The sequence below is a fragment of the Narcine bancroftii genome, chromosome 7, assembly GCF_036971445.1.
Source record: "Narcine bancroftii isolate sNarBan1 chromosome 7, sNarBan1.hap1, whole genome shotgun sequence".
Classification (NCBI taxonomy): domain Eukaryota; kingdom Metazoa; phylum Chordata; class Chondrichthyes; order Torpediniformes; family Narcinidae; genus Narcine; species Narcine bancroftii.
Window position 1 is genome coordinate 160961393 of NC_091475.1, and position 27038 is coordinate 160988430.

The window sequence follows — 27038 nt, forward strand, 5'->3', positions numbered from 1 at the left end:
AAGTTTATACTTCCTTCGGTGGATCACACCTTAGGCATACTCACTGGTGCACAATATTTTACCAAGATGGATGTGAACATGAGACTTTGGCAAATTCCTTTGTCCAAAGAGTCAGCTCTTTACACAACATTTAACACGCCCTTCGGGTGTTACTATTTCAACCGCCTACCCTTTGGCATCTCCTCTGCCCCTGAACACTTCTAGAACAGAATGGTGACCAAGGTTACCGCAGGCCTGGAAGGAGTTGTCTGCCACATGGATGATATCCCAATTTGGGGGACCACGAAGGACCAACACGACGTGAGGGTCCATACAGTCCTAGAACTTGCAGGAAAGGCAGGGGTCACTCTCAACTTTGCAAAGTGTGAGTTTGGAAGAAGGCATTGAAATTTCTGGGGAACATCATCTCAGCAGATAGTATGAGACCAGACCCAGACAAGACAAGAGCTGCGCAGGACATGAAGGAGCTGACAAACATTAGTGAGCTCAGAAGTTTCCTTGGCATGGTGAAGCAATTAGGGAAGTTCATACCAAACCTGGCTGAAAAGGACAAACCACTGAGGGATCTGTTGTCCAAGAAAAAGCAGTAGAGCTGGGGACATGAACAACAGAGGACATTTAGTAATCCCAAGTGAGAGTTATCATCCACACCAGTATTTCAATTGTTTGATCCAAATAGGCAACTGAAAATATCAGCTGATGCTTCATTATATATGATTGAGAGCAGTATTACTACAGAAGGAGGGAGACAATTGGTCACTAGTCACTTATGTTTCCAGATCGCTAACAAAAACAGAGCAACAGTACGCTCAGCTGGAAAAAGAGGCATCAGCACTGACTTGGGCTTGCAAGAGATTCAATGATTTTATTTTGAGATTACAGTTCAAGTTAGAGACTGACCACAAACCACTTGTGAGTCTGCTAGGTGGGCAAGCGCTGGATTCGCTGCCGCCACAGATACAGAGGTTCAGGATGAGGCTGTTGAAATACTCATACATTATCTCACACACACCTAGGAAGAACCTCACAACTGTGGATACACTCTCTCTGTCCCCACTACAAGACAGAACAATGAGTGCTGACAAAGACCGCATGGAGGACACCGTATTTATGTAGAGACGGTGATGGAAAACCTCCCAACAAGCGACAGATACCTGACAGCTCCGAGAGCAACTATCCGCTGACAGTGTGTGCGCACAGGTCATGAAATACTGCACTGGAGGCTGGCCTGACAGAAACCAGTTACAAAGACCAATCAAACACTACTGGCAAGAGAGGGCTGTTCTAAGGATTACTCCTGCGTGTTATGAGATTAGTTATTCCAGCTAACATGCGGAACAAAGTACGAAAAAATACCCAAGGACCACCAGGGGGTTGTAAAGTGCCAGGAACGTGCCAATCAAACAGTGTGGTGGCCAGGTCTGAGTAATCAAATAAGTAAGATTGTCTTGAGAGTGCATCCAGGGAAGGACAAACGTAAGAGAACTGTTGATGCCGAGTAAATTCCCTGACAGGCCATGGCAAAAGCTTGGCGCAGACTTATTCACTCTTGGAGAGACCACATACTTATTTGTGGTGGACTGTTTCTCTAGATTCATAGAAATAGCACAACTCAACCTAACATGAACTACCGATGTAATTTTTCATTAAAAAAAATTGATGTTTGCATGGCATGGCATTCCAGAGACGTTAGTAAGAGACAACGGTCCACAGTTCTCTGGACAAAACATGAAAGCCTTCGCAGCGGATTACGGGTTCAAGCATGTGACCAGTAGCCCTAAGTATCCACAAATCAATGGTGAGGCAGAGCGAGCAGTACAAACAGTGAAGTACCTGCTCAAGAAAGCAAAAGACCCTTACCATGCACTATTGGTGTACAGAGCCACACCTCTGAGCAATGGCTACAGTTCAGCCCAATTGCTAATGGGACATCACCTTCGCACGACTGTACCAAACCTACCAGAGAGGATGCAGCCAGAACTCTCAGACCTGCTACAACTCCAGAATGAGGAGAGTGAAAAGAGGTGTAAGAATGTGAAGTGGTGTAATGAGAGACACAGAACAAGTGACCTGGAAAAACTGGCAACAGGAGATGAGGTGTGGATCTCCGATGCAAGACAGCATCATGGACCACAGCCTATGTGGCACAGTCCATGGTTGTACGTGGGTAGCGGACCACAAGGGACACTGAGAAATAATCATCAACATCTCATTCCCTTACCAGAGTCTCCAGGTGAAAAGCAACAAGAGAATGGGCTGGAAAGGCCATTCTCCTGCAAAGGCAGGTTCAGAGACTCTGTCAACTGAAACAGAGTTCACCTGGCATAATAAGAACGAGGTCTGGATGAGAAATAAAGACATCTTAGAGACTGTAAAACACCCAGTCAAGAAAGACTTGTATATTGTAAATGTTGTATGTGTATTTGTATCAGAATGCGTAAAGTTAACTGTACCGGGTGAAGCCACAGATAAGGGGGCTTAGATGTAACACTATTGGTGGGAGATAGAACATGCCGATGACTTCATGGATCAGGACTTCCGCATCTTGGATAGAGAGTCTCTGGACTAGCAGGGAAAAGCCGCGCATGTAGATATTCACTAAGTGTATGGTAAAATAAAGTAAGCCATGAACGCGACTCCAGGCTGAGGTCATTTTTATAATGTGTGTGTCTGAACCTAATACAGTGGCAACACCATTAGATAGGCTGGTGAAGAGAGTGATTGTCTTTATTTGGCCATGGTGTTGATTTGAATTATTGGGGTGTCATGTTACAGTTATACAAAATATTAATTAGACAGTATTTTGAGAATGGTATGCAGTTCTGGTCACCACACTAAAAGAAAGATACTCTGAAGCTAGAGAGGGTGCAGTAAAGATTCACAAGAGTCTTTCACACCATATGTTTTTTTAACTTTCCTCATTTAGAGGATTTTGAATAGTTGACTCTGAATACTGCATGCCCAGAAGCAATATTATCTCCCTACTTACTTTTTCAAAATCACTCAATTTAAACATTTTTGGATTTTGGTATCAATCTATGGAATCAAAGCTTTACCCCTGCACATCCCATTGCATCTGTCCTGAATGATTTTTAATTTGTATATTTTTATTTCCAGTGCCAAAGATGACATTGATGCTTTGGCAGCAGAGATTGAGGGAGCAGGAGCTCCCAAACCTAAAGCTGGAGGCAAAAAGAAGAAAAAGAAAGAATTTGAGTAAATATGAATTTGTATTTTCTTTTATAACCATATAACCATTTACAGTGCAAAAACAGGTCATGATGTTTGGTATTTTTGTGATTTTATTTTTACATTTATGTAAATATCTTGGTTTTCCTTCTGTTCTCGCATTCCAGGGAAGATGATATCCTGAAAGAACTTGAAGAGTTGTCTCTAGAGCCCCAAGGGAAAAAAGATCCTAAAGAGGCAGCTAAATCTTCAGCAAAAGTAAATGTTCATCTTTTTGATTTGGATATTTCCTGTTTGAACCTTTCTGATGTGCAGCGATGATATAAAAAAAATAATGTAACTAAACTTCACTGATAATTTTTGTGTTGGAAGATTATGCGTTATCTATCATGAAGATTGCAGAGTTCTCAAAATCTTAAAACCATCTACAATCATTGCAGAGTGGTTTCAGTTTGTCTGACCAATAAGATAAACAGCAGTGGCCAGCCAGGTCTTCAACTATTTCCAAACTCTTGAATCCTACTGACCTGTTGACAGGGCTACCAAAATCCACATCTGGATTTGGAAATATATTGCCATTCTTTCATTGAAGGGCTAAAATGTAAGCATTCTCTGTCTAATAATACTGTAGAATTGAATGACATATATCCTTTCCACAGAAATTTGAAGGCAGTTGAAGGTGGGCAGTAACTACTAACCTGGTTGGCACTGATTACATCCCCTGCATGCATTGAACTCCAAAATAAACTATTCTCATTGCCTTTTTTTGGAGGGGGGGGGAAGGTTGTCTCCATCTATGAGGAGCATGTTGTACAGATTCTGTGAGCAGAGAACAATTTAAATGCACTGTATCAAATTGGTTGAAGCACAGATGGAGGCCATTACCCATCGGGCACACAAAACTCAAAACGGTCAACCAGTTTACCTATCTCGGCTGCACCATTTCATCAGATGCAAGGATCGACAATGAGATAGACAACAGACTCGCCAAGGCAAATAGCGCCTTTGGAAGACTACACAAAAGAGTCTGGAAAAACAACCAACTGAAAAACCTCACAAAGATAAGCGTATACAGAGCCGTTGTCATACCCACACTCCTGTTCGGCTCCGAATCATGGGTCCTCTACCGGCACCACCTACGGCTCCTAGAACGCTTCCACCAGCGTTGTCTCCGCTCCATCCTCAACATCCATTGGAGCGCTCACACCCCTAACGTCGAGGTACTCGAGATGGCAGAGGTCGACAGCATCGAGTCCACGCTGCTGAAGATCCAGCTGCGCTGGATGGGTCACGTCTCCAGAATGGAGGACCATCGCCTTCCCAAGATCGTATTATATGGCGAGCTCTCCACTGGCCACCGTGACAGAGGTGCACCAAAGAAAAAGTACAAGGACTGCCTAAAGAAATCTCTTGGTGCCTGCCACATTGACCACCGCCAGTGGGCTGATAACGCCTCAAACCGTGCATCTTGGCGCCTCACAGTTTGGCGGGCAGCAGCCTCCTTTGAAGAAGACCGCAGAGCCCACCTCACTGACAAAAGGCAAAGGAGGAAAAACCCAACACCCAACCCCAACCAACCAATTTTCCCTTGCAACCGCTGCAATCGTGTCTGCCTGTCCCGCATCGGACTGGTCAGCCACAAACGAGCCTGCAGCTGACGTGGACTTTTTACCCCCTCCATAAATCTTCGTCCGCGAAGCCAAGCCAAAGAAAAAGAGATCTAATACCACTCTCCACCTCCCAGCTTTTTTTCCATGGCCTTGTATTTTTGTTCTTTTTCATGTATTTATCATTTTCTTTCATGAAAGTCACTTCTAACCTGACTGGGACTACCTGGAACTGGTTAATCATAGGACGTTATGCTGTAATCTGAAAGTAGGCAACTTGTCAGGATAAAAGGATTCCACATAGATCAAGATTTATAATTTTAGAGGAGCACATTCAAAACCTTTTTTTTTTTTAAATTTTTTATTTTTCACACCATAAATCACATTAGCCATGATATACACTATTTCTTTTTCACACATATACAGTGACTTTTTCTCCCCCCCCCCTCCCTCCTCCCAAGCCACCCCCCCAACCCCCCTCTCATCCATTTTAGGTATACAATCTAGGTTGCATATAGCCAGTCAGACAATGTTGTCATTCAACAAAAATACACCAGAAATTCTACTGAGTCCATTCTTTTCTTTCCTTCTCCTTCCATCAACTTAGGTAATGTTTGTCCCCGGTAGGTTTTCGCTATTGTATTTAATGTAAGGCTCCCATACTTGTTCGAATATTTCAATATTATTTCTTAGCCTATATGTTATTTTTTCTAATGGAATACATTTATTCATTTAAATTTAGTAGTTTCTTCCTTTTAATTTGGTTATGTATTCCATTAATATTTAAAGTCATATAGTTCAGCGTAGCCATTTTATATTTTGTTTATCTTCTCTTTCCGTTTTTCCATCATTACCTTTCCTCCTTTTCCATTTCTGTTTTCTTATTTTCAACTCTTTATAAGACAACATTCCTACAACATCCAACATTTTCCTTATTCTCCTATTTCTATCTTCTTTATCCCCAATCTCCCCTTCCCCTCCTGAGTTGTCCTTTATCCCTTGTCGGACAACCACATCTCCCCTCTCCATTTGGATTTGCGAATCCACTCGCAAGCGTCAATTGATTTTGCAGTGACCGCTATTTCCCCCCACCCAGCCCCCCCCAGAAAAGATTTCACTTTTCATATGTCACAAAGGTCACTCTTTTAATTCCCTCCTTATTCTCTCTATTCCATTACCTTCCCTTATTAATTCTTGTCTATACTATCTATATTTTCCTCTAAGTACAGATACATTCACGTATGCACATTGTCTCTATTCACTCTTATACCTCTTTACCCGCATACATATCAATCGTGATCATTTTTACTCTCATTACCCGTCTTCATCCCTCAGTCTATTTTTGTCTTTACCCACATACATATCAATCGTGATCATTTTTACTCTCATTACCCGTCTTCATCCCTCAGTCTATTTTTGTAATTGTTCTGCAAATTTTCGTGCTTCTTCTGGATCCGAGAATAGTCTGTTTTGTTGTCCTGGAATAAATATTTTCAATACAGCTGGATGCTTTAGTATAAATTTATACCCTTTCTTCCATAAAATCGCCTTTGCTGTATTGAACTCTTTTCTCTTCTTTAGGAGTTCAAAACTTATATCTGGATAAATGAAGATTTTTTGCCCTTTATACTCCAGTGGTTTGTTGCCCTCTCTTACTTTTTCCATTGTCTTCTCCAGTACCTTTTCTCTTGTAGTATATCTTAGGAATTTTACTACAATAGATCTTGGTTTTTGTTGTGATTGTGGTTTAGAGGCCAATACTCTATGTGCCCTTTCTATTTCCATTTCTTGCTGTAGTTCTGGACATCCTAGGGTCTTAGGGATCCACTCTTTTATAAACTCCCTCATATTCTTGCCTTCTTCATCTTCCTTAAGGCCCACTATCTTTATGTTATTTCTTCTGTTATAATTTTCCATTGTATCTATTTTTTGAGCTAGTAGTTCTTGTGTCTCTTTATTTTTTTTATTAGATTCCTCCAATTTCTTTTTTAAGTCTTCTACCTCCATTTCTGCTGCTACTGCCCGCTCTTCCATCTTGTCCATTTTCTTTCCCATTTCTGTTAAGGTCATATCTATTTTATTCATTTTCTCTTCTGTGTTGTTTATTCTTTTTCTTAAATCATTAAATTCCTGTGTTTGCCATTCTTTAAATGACTCCATGTATCCCTTAATAAGAGAAAGTACCTCCTTTATCTTGCCTTTCTTTTCTTCTTCTATTTCACTGTACTCTTCCTCTTCCTCTTCTTCTTCCTCTGGGTTGGCCATCTGTTGTTTCTTTGTTGCCCTTTTCTTCTCTTCTTTCTTGTTTCCATTGTCTTCTGTGGTCTCTTCTTGCTGCAGGTGTTCTGCAGCTGTCGTTGCCGGCTGTGGAGATTGACTCCCCAGCTGGTCCCCCCTCCCGTCGGTGTGTTTTTTTTCATGCGCGGTTGCGCACTTTTACTCGGCTCAGCGAGCCATTTTTGTAGTCCATTATTTACCGACCTGAGGGAGCGGATTTCTCTCTCCGCAGCGGGCCTCTTCGGACAGGTAAGGCCTTCACCTTTTTCCTCCGTTGTCTTCTCTTCCTCTCTTCTTACCGTTGATTTTGATTTTTCTTTTTTTGTCGCCATCTTCTTTCCACCTTTATACTCACTTTTCTGTAACTTTTATTTCTGTGCCTTTGTGTTTTCCTTTGTTTTTCCCGACTTTTCTGGAGAGGGCTGGAGTTCACCGTCCGGCCACTACTCCATCACGTGACTCCCCCGAGCACATTCAAAACCTTGATGTGAAACTTGCTCAGAGATGCATCTTTAAGAGTTGACCAGCTAGGTTTTGCATCCATATTAAAATATTTGTACACATGTACTATTTATCCTTGTGACACCCTTGGCCCAACTCACCCCACCCTAACTGTATCTAAAACTAAATTTTTTTCTCTCTTTTTCGCAGTTGTAATGAATGATCTTCACCTTGAAAAGTTAACTCTGTTTCGCATTCCCGCTGCATAACGTGCTGAGTACTTTCTGCATTTTTTCTTTGGAAATCCAGCTTGTGTAATTTTATTTTTGATTTTCAGTTATAAATTAAGCTTTAGTGGACTTGCAGAAAAATTGCATACCTTTTTCCTGTGTCCCTCCACACCCTTCCCAACACCACCACCCCAACATCTCCACCTACCCCCCACCCCCCCCCCCACAAACCACCTCTGTAAAAACACTGAATTTTCCTTCGACGTAGATTAAAGGCAATTAATAGGTTAAAAAAAAACATGTGACTTGCAGGTTTGAAATAATGAAGCTTCAATTACACCAAATACAATTTTAACCAAAAGTGTTATTTTGACACACCCCTCCCCTTGCAGTTTTATCAAATGAGTTGCATTGTGCTGCGTAGTTTTCAATTTTCCTTTTCTGGAATAAAACAATTTTTTTTTGTTATGGGTTATTGTAGCTGCATGCTACTTGGAAGAAAGGCACAGACACAAGTGTAGTCAGGTGTAGCTGTGGTTTATTGGGGGCTCAAGCCTGACTTTTATACTGTTCGTGTTCCTGCTGTTTCCTCTTTTTGCTGAAGTAACGACCCGCATAACAAAAGCAGGTACATTCCTACATAACAATACCTACTTCCCCTCACACTGCCCTTGTCTATTGGCTATGCAGCAGGACCAGCACCATTTTTGGGTCGCTGGCCCTTACGCTGCCTTCGCTATTTGTGCGCCAATTCGCTTGCTGGGGCCAGTGCTGCTGTGCGGTCTGCTGGCTTTTGGTTGCGCTCTCCGCTCAGAGCACCAGCCCGATTGCCGCAGTGGTGGGCCACTACACGACCACGACCACCACCCCCCCCCCCTCCAAACCAGCGGTATTGTCCTTGGTGCCCTGAGGCAGTGTCTCTGCAATTTTCGGTGGCCTGCCTCTTTTATGTGGTGCTGGCATCTTGAGTGGGTGCACTGGTTGGGTCCAGGTGTGCCAGCTTTAACCTGTCCATGGTGAAGACCTCTGTCTTGCCTCCGACCTCCAGCTCGAACATGTCTCCATTGTTATGGACGACCTGGAATGGACCCTCGAATGGCCTCTGCAGTGGTGGATAGTGGGGGCCCATGTGAATGAAAACATTCTCAGTTCTGCAGGTCTTTGGGTATGTTGGTCCTCGTGTGTCCGTGCCTGGCAGGTGGAGTTGGGGCCAGGTTGCCGACTCTTTCCCGTAGTTTACAGAAGAGAGTTGCTGTGAAGTCCAGCTGTCCACCTGGAGACTAGGAATACCCCTGGGACCACCAGTGGAGCTCAGTAGATGAGTTTGGCCAAAGAGGTGTTGTGGTCCTCCTTGGGTGCTGTGTGGATACCCAGCAGTGCCCATGGTAGCTCATCTACCCAGTTAGGTCCTTTCATTCTGGTTATGAGCGCAGCTTTAAGGTGCCTGTGGAAGTGCTCCACCAGCCCATTTGACTGTGGGTGATAGGCCATTGTGTGGTTCAGCTTGGTGCCCCATCGGCTGGAGAGATCGGACCACAGGCTGGAGGTGAACTGGGCCCCTCTGTCTGATGTAATGTGGGATGGTGTACTGAACCATGCCATCCAGGAGTAGATGAGGGCTCTGGCGCATGAGGTTGTAGATATGTCCGCCAGCGGGACTGCTTCCAGCCACCTGGTGAAGCGGTCGACCATTGTGAACAGGTAGCGGAAACCCTGGGATACTGGTAGGGGTCCCACCATGTCCAAGTAGACGTGGTTGAACCTTCGCTCTGTGGGCTCAAAGTGCTGAGATGGGGTCTTAGTATGCCGCTGCACCTTGGCTGTTTGGAATGTATGCACGCCTTTGCCCACTCACTGACCTGTTTTCATAATCCATGCCATACATATTTGCTGGCTACCAGCCAGACCGTGGTCCTGATGGATGGGTGATCCAGCCTATGGATGGAATTGAAAACCTATCATCTCCAAGCCGCTGGGACGATAGGTCTGATCTGGCCGGTGGCCACGTCACATGGGAGGGCGGTTTACCAGTGCCGACTGGGATATCCTGGAGTTGCAGTCCCGATATGGCTGTCCTGTACTGGGGCATCTCTGTGCCTTTGCCAGTGCTACGAAATCCACTCCCTTCGATAGCGTGTGGATACTGTCTGGACAAAGTGTTGACCACCACGTTATCCTTGCCGAAGATGTGCCTTACATCTGTGGTGTACACTGAGATGTAAGATGGGTGATGCTGCTGGCAGGCTGACCAGGGGTCTGAGATCTTGGCCAAGCAAAAGTCAGGGGCTTGTGGTCTATGAAGACCCTCGTGAAAGTTCCTGAAGTGGTGGATGGCCAAATACAGCACCAGCAGCTCTCTGTCAAAAGTGCTGTACTTCATTTCTAGAGGTCGCAGGTGTTTGCTGAAGAAAGCCAGCGGTCGCCAACTCACTTCAATCTGCTGCTCCAGATATCAGCCGATCGCCATTCCTGAGGCGTTCACTGTCAGGGCCTTTGGGGTGTCTGCCCTAGGGTCCGTCAAAAAGAATGCCTCCTCTGCTGACTCCTCGTCCCACGTTATGTTCTTTGCCTTGCCCACCATCTGGGTGAACAAGGGCCACATGATCCGGGCGGCCACAGGGATGAACCTGTGGTAGAATATGATCATCCCCACGAACTCCTGTAGTCCCCTAGTCGTGTTGGGCCTAGGAAACTTCCGGATGATCTCCACCTTGCTGGGTAGTGGTGTGGCCCCTTCCTTGGTCTCCAACCCAAACTGGTATTTGGCTGGGTCGATCGTCAGTCCGAATTCACTCAGTTGGTGTAGAGATTGCGAAGGTGCACCTAGTGATCTTGTCGGTCCCTGCTCGCCACGAGGATGTCGTCCAAGTAGATGAAGGTGCCATCTTGGTCTCGGCCCACCGCATCCATCAGCCGCTAGAAGGTCTGTGCGACATTCTTCAACCTGAATGGCATGCTCAGGAATTCGAACAGGCCAAACGGGGTGATGATGGCAGTCTTAGGGATGTCATCGAGGTGTATGGGGATCTGATGATATCTACACATGAGGTCCACTTTGGAAAGGATGTTTTCCCCATACAAGTTGGCCACAAAGTCCTGGATGTGTGGCATGGGGTATCAATCTGGCATTGTGGCCTTGTTGAGATGACGGTAGTCGCCGCATGGTCTCCAACCTCCAATGGCTTGGGCACCATGTGCAAGGGAGAAGGCCATGGGCTGCCTAACTGCCATACTATGCCAAGCTCTTACAATTTCTTGAATTCCTCCTTTGCCACTGGAGCTTCTCCGGGGAAAGTAGTCTTGTTCGTGCATGGACCTTGGGTAAAGATGTGATGTTGTACTCCGTGTCAGGGCATCGCCATGGAGAATTGGGGTTGAGCACTGCCAGGAGCTCTGCCAAGATTTTGGCGTATTTATCTGTGGATCGCTGTGTAGAGTCCAGATGGGGTGTTTGAAGCTTGGTGTCCTTGAGGGGGAAGGTTTAGAAAGTCTTTGTGTGGACCAATCTCCGACCCTTAAGGTCCATGAGCAGGCTATGGGCATGCAGAAAGCTTGCCCTGAGGAGCGGCTGTTCCACTGTGGCCAGCAAGAACACCTGCGAGAAGAGGCTGGCTCCCAACTGCAGTTGGACCTTGCATGTACCATAGGTCTTGATCATGCTGTTGTTGGCAACCCTCAGCATGGGGCTCACCTGCCTGTTTCTGGTGTCCTGTCTCAACGGGGGCAGGACGCTGACCTTTGCTCCTGTGTCCATGAGGAATCACCATCCAGACTGGCGGTCCCACGTACAAGAGGCTATCTTGTTGGCCAGCTGTCGTGGCCATTAGCAACGGCTGGTCCCGGCATTTCCCTTGAACTTGCATGGCAGTCTGCATCGTTGGGCTCCGAAACCCCATCTCTGGTGGTAGAAACTCCACTTGCCATTGGGATTACCTCCTCTTTGGGGCTGTTGTTCCTTTGGCAGATCTGCATGGGTCTGGCTGCGGGGTATAGCAACGAGCCCTACGGACGCTGTGCACTTTTCTTTTAACACAGAATGTCTGCTTGTGCTGCGATTATTCCGTGGGTCGCTGAAGTCGGAGTCTGCCAGAAGTAGTTTGATGTCCTCGGGCAGTTGCTCCAGGAATGCCTGCTTAAACATGATGTAGGGCTCATACTTTCCAAGGAGGGCCAGCATCTTATTCATTAGAGCCGATAGGGGCCAGGCCCCTAGCCCATTCAGTGGAGCAGATGTGCCCCTCTCTTGCGCAGTAAAAGCCTGAAGGTCTCAATTAGTAAGTCCTTTAAGGTAGTGTAGACGCCTTCTAAAGGGGGCTCTTGGATGAAGTTGGCCACCCAGCTGGCTGTGTCCTGGTTCAGGGCACTGACCACATGATAGTAACGGGTGGACTCCACTGTGATCTGTCAGATCTGAAACTGTGTCTCAGCCTGGTCAAACCACACACGTGGCTGATTTGTCCAGAAGGTCGGCAGCTTGAAGGTGATTGTGGGAGCTGCTGTCGGCTTGCTCATCATTGGATTTAGATGCCATCTTAACTGTTGGGTCACCGACTGTAGCTGCATGCTGCTTGGAAGAAAGAGACATACAGGAGTGTAGTCAGGTATAAGTCTAGTTTATTGGGGGCTCAAGCCTGACTTTTATATTGTTCGCGTTCCTGGGTTTCCCACTTTTTCTGACTAAGCTACCTGCATCACAAAAGCGGATTTCCCGCACATGGGTAAATTCCCACATAATACCTTTTTTCCTGCGCGCTGTCCCTGTCTGTTGGTTGTGCATGGGGGACTAGCGCCATTTTTCTGTCACTGGCCCTTATGCTGCCTTCGCCATTTGTGCGCCAATTAGTTTGCTGGGGCCAGTGCTGCTGTATGGTCTGCCGGCTTTTGGTTGCGCCCACCACCCAGAGCGCCGGACCGATTGCTGTGGCAGTGGGCTGCTACAATATTTTATGTATAAATATGTCTTTAAAAGAAATAGATTGTGGGGGGGGGGGGTTTAGAGAGTAGGTCACTTCACAAACAGACATTAACAATTCACAAAAGAGATATGATTTAAAATGCAAGAGCTTTGCTCAGCTGGACACTCGAGCACCAGTACCTTTGCAAAGACAATGAGACTGCTTTGCTAAAGAATTTCTAAAGCAGGTGCAAATGGAAGAGTCTGGGCTCAAGAGCTGATAAAGATCTTTTGAGGATTGGGTTAGCCCTACGAGGAGTTTTGGTTTTGCAAACAGAAGCCAGAATACCCCAATGTAAAGCTGCCCGAATGCGGATGTTGGGAGGCCACCTGAAAGCAGAGAACCCTGACCCGCCTCTCCCTGCTGTGGACCTTTTAGGCACCTGAATGTCACTTCGCACACACCCGCAGCTGGCTCCGGAACGAGAGCGAGAGCGAGAGACTGATTGATGAAAATTCATAAATATTAATTTCTGTGCACAGCATAAGAATTGCCTGATACCAGTGAACTTGGAGAAGTGAGAAGTGAAATTGGATTGTAAATCAAAGAACTTTCCTGATCATCTACACATTGCATGCATGTGCGCCTAGAATTTGAAGGGGTTAAGTTAATAGTAATAAGTTAAAATTTGATCCTGTTTTTATATTTAAAGAAAATTAAAAGCAACTTTTGTTTAAGTAACCATTTGTTTTGGTGAATTTCAATTGCTGCTGGGTTTTGGGGTCCTTTGGATCTGTAACATTGTATTGATTCTATTTAAATATTTTTTAGAAAGAAGAAAAAGATACTGAACCTGAAGCAGTCAATAGAAAAGACAAGAAGAAAAAGGATCTGAAAAGCCAAAGTTTTGATGATGATGACATAGAACATGATGAGATGGGACTAGGAAAAGTCATGGGTCAGAAGCAGAAATCTGATCCATCTGATGATGATGAATTGGGTAAAAAGACTAATAAGAAGAACCAGAAACTTCTGCAAAAGCTGTATTTTTCTGAAAGTGAGGAAATTGAAGCAAAAAATCAAGAAAATTCACTTAAACTTAGTGACGAAGAGCCTGATGAGTTTACTCAAAACAAGAAGGAAAAGAAAAACCAAAAAAGTGATGGTCTTAAGAAAGGCGAAAGTGATGAAGAGGATACAGGAGACTCTGCATTTAAACTGAAAACAGCTGCTCAAAAAAAAGCAGAAAAGAAAGAAAGGGAACGCAAGAAGCGGGAAGAGGAAAAAGCCAAGCTTCGAAAACAGAAAGAGAAGGACGATGCTGAGCGACAGAGAAGGGAAAGCGAGCTTCAAAAAGATACCATTGAATCTGCTTCTAAAAAAGAAGCTGAAAAAGCAAATGTTATTCCAATTGCTGAGGCTAAAGGAGTTGATAACACCGGAGGTGCTGAAGGTATTTTTTTTCCCGATAGTTCATAAATCGGTTACAAACACAAAATGGCACGTGAAGTAATATTTAAAAAAAAGTTGCAGGCAGATACTGGAAACCTCTATAGAGAGATAAATTGGAAATAACAAATGAGATTCAGAAAATAAATTAGATCGATGAATGTGAGAGGATGATGATGTGTCGTAACCTGTATGCTGTCTGCCCTCTCACTACCTTTTCAATTTATATCAATTTCTCCCATCATTCTTCTTCAAATTTTAATATGGAATCATTGGAATATTAACCATTATAGAAAATCAATCTGAATGTAATCAAATTGGAAAAAAAATGATATTAAACCAAATAAATATTAGGCAGAGAGTCTGAAAATTTGGTTAGAGGTATATTTTAAAGAGGGTCTGGAAAGTGGAGAAATGTGTGGAAAAGATTTGGTGGCAGAAGGAATTGTAGAAGTTGGAGCCCAGAGGGCAGAACCTGTAGGTGAAGTTGGTGAGCTGTATAGTTATTGGATATTTTACAATCCTATGTTCTTCTGCCTTCTTCCTGTAACCAATAATGAATCTATCAACCTCTGCTTTAAATATATCCAATAACTTGGCCTCCGCAGCCATCCTTAGCAACAAATTCTCTGGCTGAATAAACCTCATCATCTTTGTTTTAAAGGGATGACTTTTTATTCTGAAGTTGTGCGCTGTGGTCCCAAACACTCCACCACTGGAAATATCTCTCCTACTTCATTCAGACTTTCAATATTTAGAAAGTTTTGATTAGATCCAACCCCCCAGCCCCAACCATCCTTCTAAACTTCAGTGAGTACAGTGCTCCTCCCTCATTCCTGGGATCATTCTCCTAAACCTTCTCTGGACCCTTTCTAACATCAGCACAACCTTCATTAGGTGTGGGGCCCAAAATTGCTTGGAATACTCCAGTGCATCATATATTGGTGTTTATATTCCAGACCTCCCAAAAGGAATGCTAATATACTGCTGACTCAACCTGCAATTTAACCTTTAGGAGATCCTGCACGAGGGCTCTTAAATCCCTTTCAACCTCTGCTTTCCAAGTTTTCCCCCAATTTAGAAAATAGTCTACTTCTTTATTCCTTCTACCGAAATGCTTGACCATGCATTTCCCAACACTGTATTCCATCTGCCTTTTTTTTTGCCCATTTTCCCAACTTGTCCAAATTCCTTTGCAATACCTGCCCTTTTTTCATATCATCCGCAAACTGGACTACAAAGTCATTAATTCCATCACCTAAATAATTTACATACAACATGAAAAGTAGTGGACCCAACACTGACCCCTGCAGAATATCATATCCCTGGCAGCCAGCCAGAAAAGCCTCCCTTTATTCCAACTCTTTGCCTTCTGGCATTAGACAATCTTCTATCCACACGAGTACCTTTCTCGTAATATCATGTACTTCTATCTTATTTAGCATCCTTATGTGTGGCTTCTTGTCAAATACCTTTTGAAACTCCAAATAAACAATATCGACTGATTCTCTTTTTCTGTCCTATTAGTTACTTCCTCAAAGAATCACAACAGATTTGTCAAGCAAGATCTCCCCTGAAGGAAACAATGCTGAATTTTACCTATTTTATCTCATGCTTTCAGGTGCCTGAAATTGCATCCTTAATAATAGACTCCAGAATTCTGCTTACCATTGAAATAAGGTTAACTGACCTAATAGTTTCCTGTCTTTTGCCTCTCTCCCTTAGAGTCAGGTGACATTTGCAGTTTTCCAGTCCTCTTGAACTATTCCTGATTCCAGTGATTCTTGAAATATATTTCACATAGCTACCACACAGTTACAAGTTATCTCTCCATTCCCTTTTAAATCTTTCTCCTCAACTTAAATCTATGCTCTCTATTTCACATGCTCTCTATTTCACATTCTATCTTTTCCATGCTCTTCATGATTTTGTATGTGAAGATGTTTTTCAGCCTCCTATGCTTCAGGGAAGAAAACTACAGCTTTTTAGCCTCATGATAGCTCATGTCCTTCAGTTCCAGTAATATCCTTGTAAATCTTTCTAGCTTAATGACATCCTTGCTATAGCTAGGCGACCAGAACAGTTTGTAATTCTCCAAGTATGGTCTCACCAACATCTTATATATTTGTTACATGACCTCCCAGTTTCTATATTCAATGCCCTGACACCTTCACTTCCCTGTCTACCTAGTTTGCTGCTTTCAGGGCTCTCTGCATTCTCCAGGATTCTGCCATTTTCTCTGCAGGTTCTGTTGTAGTTTAACCTGCCAAAATGCAACACTTTGTTAATGTCCAAGTTAAATTCCATCAGCCATTCCTTGGCCCACTTTCTCAATCCTGTTGCAATCCTAAATAGCCCTCATAGCTATCCATTGTAACATTGAACTTGGTGTTATCCACAAACTTGCTAATCATCCCAACTATGTTTTTATCAAAATATTGGCATTGTTGAAGAACAACAATAGATCCAACAGATTCCTGTGACACTCTTAGTCTTTGCACACTGAAAATCAGCTCTCCACTACCATCCTATTACTGAGCAAATTTTGTATCCAATTTGCTAGCTCACCCAGGGCCGCATATGATCCAACCTTCCAACTAGCCTACTGTGCAGTAACTTTTCAAAGGCCTTGCTAAAAATCCAATGTCTTCTTCCCTGTCCTCCTCAATTCTTCAATCCTCTTGGTCAAATTTTTAAAGCAAAACTCAGACAAATTTGTGAATCAAGATTTCTCAAGCACAAAGCCTGCTGATAATCCCAAATCATAATGCACTGATTAGTGGAACAACAGCCTGGCAGGGTTGTACTCATGCAATTGTACATTACAGATAGTGTGCCAAGTTCTTCCATCACAATCCTTAGATATGCCATGGGTCACTGGCAGGACAGGCTCTGGAGAAATGGTATTGCAGTGGTTTATAGGAAGGAAGTAGAAGTCCTTGAAATCCTTAACACTGATTCTATACTTCATAAAGTCTTATGGCATTGGGTCACACAGATATAATAAATCTCCCTGATTAGCACTTACTGTTTTTCCACAGCATATAATCAAGGCTCCCTTCATGTTGAACCACACTTGGAAGAAGCACTGAAAGTAACAAGTATGTAGAATGTATTCTGGGTGGGTTACTTCATTGTCCATTATTAAGAATTACTTGGTAACACCAATATTGACTTTGGTGGCTGAGTCCTGAAGTACATAGTTGCCAGTTTGGACCTGCAGCAGATGGAAAGCAAACCAATGAAAGAGATAGATCTGTTTGATCTTGTCCTCACTTACCTACCTATAGTAGATGCGTTTGACCATGATAACTTTGGTGGATGACTGTACCATAGTTTTTGTGTAGGTAAAATTTCCATCTTCACTCTAAGGGCATTCTAAATCTTGTGAAATACTTAATGCATGTTGTGCAATACTAACATCATGATAATTGGAATAAACTCCAAAGCTGATCCAGTAGCTCCAAACTAGGTATTCTATGGACCATTAACAGAGGCAGAAATGTAAACTTCCCCAATCTATAATGTCGTGGCCCAGCAAATTTCTCACTCTACCGTTATCAAGTTCAGTAAGGAATGTGGAGATACTGTTTGGAGCAGCACTAAGTATACTGAAAAATGAGTGAAGTTGCAACAAATGTTGTGTATACTAAATAGCAAAACAATGCATGTGATAAAGCTCTGTAATCTTACTGTCAGATCAAATTACAGTTAGAGTCCCACTGGAATCTCCTATCATGATGGTGGATAATTAAACAGGTAAATGGATGTACCTCTAAGAACATCCCCATCTTTAACAAAGGTGGGTCCAGAATGTGATTGGGAGAGACTATATTGAAGCATTTGCAACCAAGTTGAGGCAGAAAGTATCAAATATGTGATCCAATTCAGCCTCGTCTTAAGAAACCCTCAATTATAGAGACCATTCTTCAGTTTAATTCACACCACATCATAGCAGGGACAGATGAATACACTAGGGCAATAAAGCCAGAGAACAAGCTGTCTCATTACAGTTAAAACATTGGCATCTACCAACAACATTAAAAATTGGCTAGGTATGCCCTGCTCACGAAAAGCAGGTTAAATACTATTTATTGATGCCCAGTTTTGATTTTTCCTGGGCACTTAGCTCTAGACTTCATCAAAGCTTTTCTTTGATTGTGGGCCAAAGGGTGGAATTCCAGAGCTGAGGTGAGAGTAATTACCCTTGATATCATGCTTTTGTAAAAGTGAAGTCATTGGGCATCTGGTGGAAAATACTCCAGTAGTTACCCATATAGTTTGAGATCAATCATGCTTGCGCCATGCATCATCAGAGAAATTTTAAGAACAGTGTCTGAGGCAATGTTCAGCCAATGGCAAGCAATGTTTCTGTCACATAAGTTTATTTACAACAAAAATAATTAAAAAAAAAAGTCAGGGTTGAGTATCTTGTAATGAGTGAATAATAAATATTGTATGAATGAACACCCCAAAACCTTTCCATCTTCCACAAAACAAAAGGCAGGAGCATGACTGAATGCTCCCACTTGTCTGGATGGATATGATTCCAACTCTTAAGCTGACATCTTCCTAGACAAAACAATCAACTCGATTATCATCTCACAATCACCCTCTATTATTTCCTCTCTAAATGCTACATAGTGGTTGCAATGAGTTCAATTTACAAAGTGCACTTGAATTATTTGTATACAGTAGTTTGCACTTTTCAAATCCACATTATCACAAGAGGGCAGCAGATGGGAATGATATCACCTGCAAATTCTCATCTAAATTACTGACCATGCTGATTTGAAAATGTATCATCAGTCCTTCAATGCTTTGTCAAATTCATGAAATTTCTTCTCTAATAACATTATGTGGGTTCTTTGACAAGAAGGTTGCAGCAGTAGATGATCTGCCTCCTTTTTTTTCTTTTTTAAATTTTTTTATTTTTCACAGTATAAACCACATTGATCAAGATACATACATTTTCCTTTTCAAATATATACAGTGTCGTTTTCTCCCCCCCTTCCCATCCCACCCTCCCTACCTCCCCTCCCATTCATTTAAAGTTCAGAATCTAAGATACATTAAACCCGTCAAACAATGTTGTCACTCAATAAAAATAAACAAGAAATTCCACTGAGTCAATTCTTTTCATTCTCTTCTCCTTCTGTCATTTTAGGTGGTAGATGTCCCCAGTAGGTTTTCTCTATTATGTTTCATGTATGGCTCCCATATTTGTTCAAATATTGTAATATTATTTCTTAAATTATATGTTATTTTTTCTAATGGATTACATTTATTCATTTCTATATACCATTATTGTATTCTCAAGTTATTTTTTAATTTCCAGGATGACATAATACATTTTTTTGCTACAGCTAGGGCTATCCTAACAAATCTTTTTTGTGCACCATCCAAATCAAGTCCAAATTCTTTGTTTTTTATGTTACTTAGGAGGAAGATCTCTGGGTTTTTTGGTATATTGCTTTTTGTTATTTTATTTAATATCTGGTTTAGATCTTCCCAAAATTTTTTCACTTTCTCACATGTCCAGATTGCATGAATTGTTGTTCCCATTTCCTTTTTATGGCGAAAACATCTGTCAGATACTGTTGGGTCCCATTTATTTAACTTTTGAGGTGTAATATATAGCCTGTGTATCCAGTTATATTGTATCATACGTAACCTCGTATTTATTGTATTTCTCATAGTTCCTGAGCATAACTTCTCCCATGTTTCCTTCTTTATCTTTATGTTTAGATCTTGTTCCCATTTTTGTTTAGTTTTACCATTTGTTTCCTCGTTCTCCTTTTCTTGTAGTTTAATATACATGTTATAAATTTTTTGATTATCATTGTGTCTGTAATCACATATTCAAAATTATTTCCCTCTGGTAACCTCAGACTGCTTCCCAATTTGTCCTTCAAGTAGGATTTCAGTTGGTAGTATGCCAACACTGTATCGTGAGTTATATTATATTTATCCTTCATTTGTTCAAAGGATAATAATCTATTTCCTGAAAAACAATTTTCTATTCTTTTGATCCCTTTTTTCTCCCATTCTCTAAAGGAAAGGTTATCTATTGTAAAAGGGATTAGCTGATTTTGTGTCAGTATTAGTTTTGGTAGTTGGTAATTTGTTTTATTCCTTTCTACATGAATCTTCTTCCAAATATTGAGCAGATGATGTAATACTGGAGAATTCCTACGTTGTACCAATTTTTCATCCCATTTATATAATATATGTTCGGGTATCTTCTCCCCTATTTTATCTAGTTCTAATCTAGTCCAATCTGGCTTTTCCCTTGTTTGATAAAAATCTGATAGGTATCTTAATTGTGCTGCTATATAATAATTTTTAAAGTTTGGCAGTTGTAAGCCTCCTTGTTTATACCATTCTGTTAATTTATCTAGTGCTATCCTTGGTTTCCCCCTTTCCATAAAAATTTCCTTATTATTTTCTTTAACTCCTTGAAGAATTTCTCTGTCAAGTGTATTGGCAATGCCTGAAATAGGTATTGTATCCTTGGGAAAATGTTCATTTTAATACAGATTATCCTTCCTATTAGTGTTAGTGGTAAGTCTTTCCAATGCTCTAAGTCGTCCTGTAATTTTTTCAATAGTGGATAATAATTGAGTTTATATAGATGGCCGAGGTTTTTATTTATTTGTATACCTAGGTATCGCATTGCTTGCATTTGCCATCTGAATGGTGATTCTTTCTTATATTTTGAGAAATCCGCATTATTCATTGGCATTGCTTCACTTTTATTTGCGTTAATCTTGTATCCCGACACTTCTCCATATTCCTTCAATTTCTTATGTAATTCTTTTATTGATATTTCTGGTTCTGTTAAGTATACTATAATGTTATCTGCAAATAAACTGATTTTATATTCCTTGTCTTTTATTTTTATCCCTTTTATTTTATTTTAGTGGTTCTATGGCTAACGCAAACAATAAGGGCGATAGTGGGCATCCCTGCCTTGTTGATCTGCTTAAGTTAAATTGTTTTGATATATATCCATTTACTGTCACTTTCGCCAATGGCCCCTTGTATAATGCTTTAATCCAATTAATATATTTCTCTAGTAAGCTGAATTTTTGTAGTACTTTGAATAAATAACTCCATTCTACTCTGTCAAAGGCCTTTTCTGCGTCTAAAGCAACCGCTACTGTTGGAGCTTTATTCTACTGCATGAATTAAGTTAATAAATTTACAAATATTGTCTGTTGTTCGTCTTTTTTTAATAAATCCAGTTTGGTCTAGATTTACTATTTTTGGTACATAGTCGGCTAACCTGTTTGCTAATAGTTTAGCTATTATCTTATAATCTGTGTTAAGTAAAGCTATTGGTCTATATGACGCTGGTGCGAGTGGATCTTTCTCTGTCTTTGGTATTACTGTAATTATTGCTGTTTTGCATGAATCTGGTAAGCTTTGTGTTTTATCAATCTGCTTGATTACTTCCAGGAGGGGAGGAATTAATAAATCTTTAAATGTTTTATAGAATTCTATTGGGAATCTATCCTCTCCTGGTGTTTTATTATTCGGTAGTTTTTTATTATATCTTGTATTTCTACTATTTCAAATGGTTCTGTTAATTTATTTTGTTCCTCTATTTGTAATTTCGGTAGTTCAATTTTAGTTAAAAATTCATCTATTTTGTCTTCTTTCCCTTCGTTTTCAGTTTGGTATAATTGTTCGTAGAATTCTCTGAAGTTTTCATTAATCTCCGTTGGATTATATGTGATTTGTTTGTCTTTTTTCCTTGATGCCAATACCATTCTTTTAGCTTGTTCTGTCTTAAGCTGCCACGCTAGAATTTTGTGCGTTTTTTCTTCTAGTTCATAATATTTCTGTTTTGTCTTCATTATGTTCTTCTCCACCTTGTATGTTTGTAGTGTTTCATATTTTATTTTTTTATCTGCCAATTCTCTTCTTTTAGTTGTGTCTTCCTTCATTGCTAATTTTTTTTCTATATTTGCTATTTCCCTTTCCAACTGCTCTGTTTCCTGATTGTAGTCCTTCTTCATCTTGGTTACATAACTTATTATTTGCCCTCTGATGAACGCTTTCATTACGTCCCATAGTATAAACTTATCTTTCACTGATTCCGATTTATTTCAAAGTACATGTATTTCAAAGTACATTTTAATTTGTCTTTCAATTAATTCTATAAAATCCTGCCTTTTAAGTAGCATGGAGTTTAATCTCCATCTATACAATCTTGGAGGGATGTCCTCTAACTCTATTGTCAATATCGGGGGTGAGTGGTCCGATAATAGTCTAGCTTTATATTCTGTTTTCCTAACTCTGTCTTGCATGCGAGCTGATAACAGGAATAGGTCCATTCTTGAGTATGTTTTATGTCTACCCGAATAATATGAATATTCCTTTTCCTTTGGGTGTTGTTTCCTCCATATATCCAAAAGTTGCATTTCTTGCATCGATTTAATTATAAATTTGGTTACTTTGTTCTTTCTGTTAATTTTTTTTCCCAGTTTTATCCATGTTTGAATCCAAATTAAGGTTGAAATCCTCTCCTATTAGTATGTTCCCTTGCGTGTCTGCTATCTTCAAAAAAATATCTTGCATAAATTTTTGATCTTCTTCGTTAGGTGAATATACATTGAGTAAATTCCAAAACTCCGAATACATCTGACATTTTATCATTACATATCTCCCTGCTGGATCTATTATTTCCTCTTCTATTTTAATTGGTACATTTTTACTGATTAATATAGCTAATCCTCTAGCTTTTGAATTATATGACGCTGCTGTTACATGTCCTATCCAATCTCTCTTTAATTTCTTGTGCTCCACTTCAGTTAAGTGTGTTTCTTGCACGAATGCTATATCAATTTTTTCTTTTTTCAGTAAATTTAGTAGTTTCTTCCTTTTGATTTGGTTATGTATTCTGTTAATATTTAAAGTCCTATAGTTCAACATAGCCATTTCATACTTTGTTTATCTTTCCTTTCCGTTTCCTCATCATCACCTTTCCTTCTTATCCATTTCTGCTTTCTTTTTTTGAAAACTTTATAAGACAACATTTCTAAAACATCAAACATTTCCCTTATTCTCCTATCTAAAATTTCTTTAACCCCACTATCCCCTCCCTTTCCTGAGTTGCCCTTTATCCCTTGTCGGGCAACCACATCTCCCCTCTCCATTTGGATTTGCGAATTCACTCGCAAGCATCAACTGATTTCGCAGTGACCGTAACTCCTCCCCACCCAGCCCCTCCCAGAAAAGATCTTAATTTTCATATACAACAAAGGTCACTCTCTTAATTCCCTCCTTACTTCCTCTCTTCCCTTTCTTTCCCTTATTAATTCTTATCTATACTCTATATATTTTCTTTTAAATACACATACACACATATTCTTTGGCTTGGCTTCGCGGACGAAGATTTATGGAGGGGGTAAAAAGTCCACGTCAGCTGCAGGCTCGTTTGTGGCTGACAAGTCCGATGCGGGACAGGCAGACACGGTTGCAGCGGTTGCAGGGGAAGATTGGTTGGTTGGGGTTGGGTGTTGGGTTTTTCCTCCTTTGCCCTTTTGTCAGTGAGGTGGGCTCTGCGGTCTTCTTCAAAGTAGGTTGCTGCCCGCCAAACTGTGAGGCGCCAAGATGCACGGTTTGAGGCGTTATCAGCCCACTGGCGGTGGTCAATGTGGCAGGCACCAAAAGATTTCTTTAGGCAGTCCTTGTACCTTTTCTTTGGTGCACCTCTGTCACGGTGGCCAGTGGAGAGCTCGCCATATAACACGATCTTGGGAAGGCGATGGTCCTCCATTCTGGAGACGTGACCCATCCAGCGCAGCTGGATCTTCAGCAGCGTGGACTCGATGCTGTCGACCTCTGCCATCTCGAGTACTTCGACGTTAGGGATGAAAGCGCTCCAATGGATGTTGAGGATGGAGCGGAGACAACGCTGGTGGAAGCGTTCTAGGAGCCGTAGGTGGTGCCGGTAGAGGACCCATGATTCGGAGCCGAACAGGAGTGTGGGTATATATACACACATACATATAGTTCGTGGTCATTTTTGCTCTCGTTACATGTCTTCATCTCTGTCTGTTTTGTAGTTGTTCTGCAAATTTTCGTGCTTCCTCCGGATCTGAGAATAGTCTGTTTTGCTGCCCTGGAATAACTATTTTAAGTACCGCTGGGTACTTTAGCATAAATTTATATCCTTTTTTCCATAGGATCGCTTTTGCTGTATTAAACTCCTTCCTCTTCTTCAGGAATTCAAAACTTATATCTGGATAGAAAAAAAAAATTTGACCTTTGTATTCCAGTGGCTTTTTGTCTTCTCTTATTTTCTCCATTGCTTTCTCCAATATATTTTCTCTTGTTGTATATCTTAGGAATTTTACTAAAATGGATCTTGGTTTTTGTTGTGGTTGTGGTTTAGGGGCTAATGTTCTATGTACCCTTTCTATTTCCATTTCTTCCTGTAATTCTGGTCTTCCTAGGACCCTGGGGATCCAATCTTTTATGAATTCTCTAATATTCTTGCCTTCTTCATCTTCCTTAAGGCCCACTATCTTTATATTATTTCTTCTATTATAATTTTCCATTATATCTATCTTCTGAGCTCACAGCTCTTGTGTCTCTTTAACTTTTTTATTAGATTCTTCTAATTTCTTTTTTAAGTCCTCTACTTCCATTTCTACGGCTGTTTCTCGTTCTTCTACCTTGTCCACTCTTTTTCCTATATCTGACATGACCATCTCTAATCTATTCATTTTTTCTTCTGTACTTTTTATTCTTCTTTTTATTTCACTAAATTCTTGTGACTGCCATTCTTTTACTGATTCCATATATTCTTTAAAAAAAAATATATCCATTATCTTGCCCTTCCCTTCTTCTTCCATTTCTCTGTGTTCTTCCTCTTCTTCTTCCTCTGGGTTGGTCATCTGTTGTTTCTTTGATTTCTTTTTACTCTCTTTCTTGTTCACATTGTTTTCTATGTTCTCTTCTTGTTGTTGTGCTGTGGCTGTCATTCTCAGCTGTGGAGATTGACTCCTCAGCTGGTCCCCCCTCCCGTCAGTGTTTTTTTTTGTCTTGCGCATCGCGCATGCATGAGGAGTCGCGCATGCACGGTTGCGCACTTTTGCTTGGCTCCGCGAGCCATTTTTGTAGTCCTGAGCTCGGGACTTCGACTGACCTGAGGGAGCGGGCTTCTCTCTCCACAGCGGGCCTCCTCGGACAGGTAAGGCCTTCACCTTCTTCTTCCGATATCTTTTCTTCTTCTCTTCTTCCCGTTGCTTTCGACTTTTCTTTCTTCGTTGCCATTTTCTTCCCACCTTTACTTTCACTTTATTTTAATTTTCGTGTTTGTGCCTTTGCGTTTTCTCTGTTTTTTTTTAAACTTTTCCGGAGGGGGCTGGAGTTCCCCGACCGGCAACTACTCCATCACGTGACTCCTCCCGATGATCTGTCTCCTTAAGGGCAATTAGAAATGATGGATAAATGCTGGCCTTGCAGCAATGCGCAGATTCCAAACTATAAATTAAGAATAAAGGAAAAGACCAGAGGTGAATTGTGATGCCCTTTAGTTTTAGCAGTAATGTTTTTGGGGAAAAAAAGTGGAGGACTGTTATCAATTTTTTGATTGGTATGAATGTCAAAGGTTAAGGAAAAAGGCAGAGGAAAAATACATCACCCTTGATTTGAATGGTGGAGCAGGCACGATGTGCCTGTGTGAATTTTGAAAATATCAAGTCAAACAAAATGCTACTTTTTTAATATCTACAGAACACATTGACTGAAGGATTGTTCAGAATAATGATCCTTGTTTATAATTCACAGATGAAGAAAATAATGGGGAAAAAAAGAAAAAAGACAAAAAGAAAAAGAAAGAAAAGGATGAAAAAGAGAAGAAGAAAGCAGGTCCCAGTAAAGCTACAGTGAAAGCAATGCAAGAAGCACTTGCAAGGTTAAAAGAAGAGGAAGAAAGACAAAAAAGAGAGGAGGAGGAACGTTTACGACGGTTAGAAGAATTGGAAGCCAAACGTTTGGAGCAAGTATGCTCTTTCAAATTTAGTAGAACTGTGTAGATTTGTTTTTGTGTAAAAGGCAGTGAACAATTGAATGTCAAACTAAACATAAGCAATTGTCACAAATGTTAAGCTTTCACAAGCGCAGGCATTACATAATGCTTTATTCTTTCAGTCGTGAAGTGTTTTACTTATAGTTAATTGGAAGTTAATTAGGTGCTCCAGTTCCTCAGTATGGTAAAGTAAATGGCCAGTTAATATATTTTAATTTTTTTATTCGGGAGTGTCATGCGATGCTATTTCCTTATCGTTTTGCATAATATTTATTAATATAAGTGAAGTAGATATGAAAGTGGGAGGAGTGATTATTAAATTTGCAGATAAAAGAAATATTATAGTGAAGAGGATAGAATATGGCCACAGAATGATTGATGAGTTCGTAAGTTGTTCAGAGAAATGGCAGAGGAAATTTAATCTTGAAGATTGCATGAGCATGCACTTTGGGAAGGTGAATAAAGCTATGTTATATGATGAACGGTATAATCCAGGAAATACTATCAAATAGAAGAACTTAATGAGCATGTCTAGGATCCCAGAAGGCAACAGGATGGGTAGAAAAATTTGTAAATAAGTCATATAGGGTACTTGTCTTCATTAGCAGGGGCATAGAATTTAAGAGTAAGGCAAATATGTAAATTACTTTTTGAAACATTAAATAGGACACAGTTGGATACTGTACACTTTTGTGATCTCCAGACTACAGGAAGGTTGTGATTGCACTGAGGAAGGTACAGTGGAGATTCACCAACCTATCTCCAGCTTCTGTGAAAATGGTAAAATTAAAAACCAATGCTGGAGAAACTCAGCAGATCAAACACTGATATTGGAACTGATTTAATTCTTCCCTCGTCAAAGTCAAGGTTCATGATATTATTGGTTTAGGACTCAAAGATGGTG

General features: G+C 41.0%; 1 protein-coding gene across 3 annotated transcripts in view; it reads left to right on the plus strand.

Annotated features, from left to right (window-relative positions):
• The window catches only part of eif5b (eukaryotic translation initiation factor 5B), a 127080-nt gene that overhangs the window by 5059 nt on the left and 94983 nt on the right, over positions 1 to 27038 (plus strand). For 2 of the 3 annotated variants that reach the window (XM_069890998.1, XM_069890995.1), the window contains exons 2-6: positions 3118 to 3216; positions 3357 to 3447; positions 13471 to 14092; positions 17130 to 17189; positions 25894 to 26108. In XM_069890998.1, the coding sequence (XP_069747099.1) occupies positions 3118 to 3216; positions 3357 to 3447; positions 13471 to 14092; positions 17130 to 17189; positions 25894 to 26108 (1087 nt within the window). The remainder of the gene's footprint in view (positions 1 to 3117; positions 3217 to 3356; positions 3448 to 13470; positions 14093 to 17129; positions 17190 to 25893; positions 26109 to 27038) is intronic. The other variant, XM_069890997.1, reaches the window with a different exon arrangement.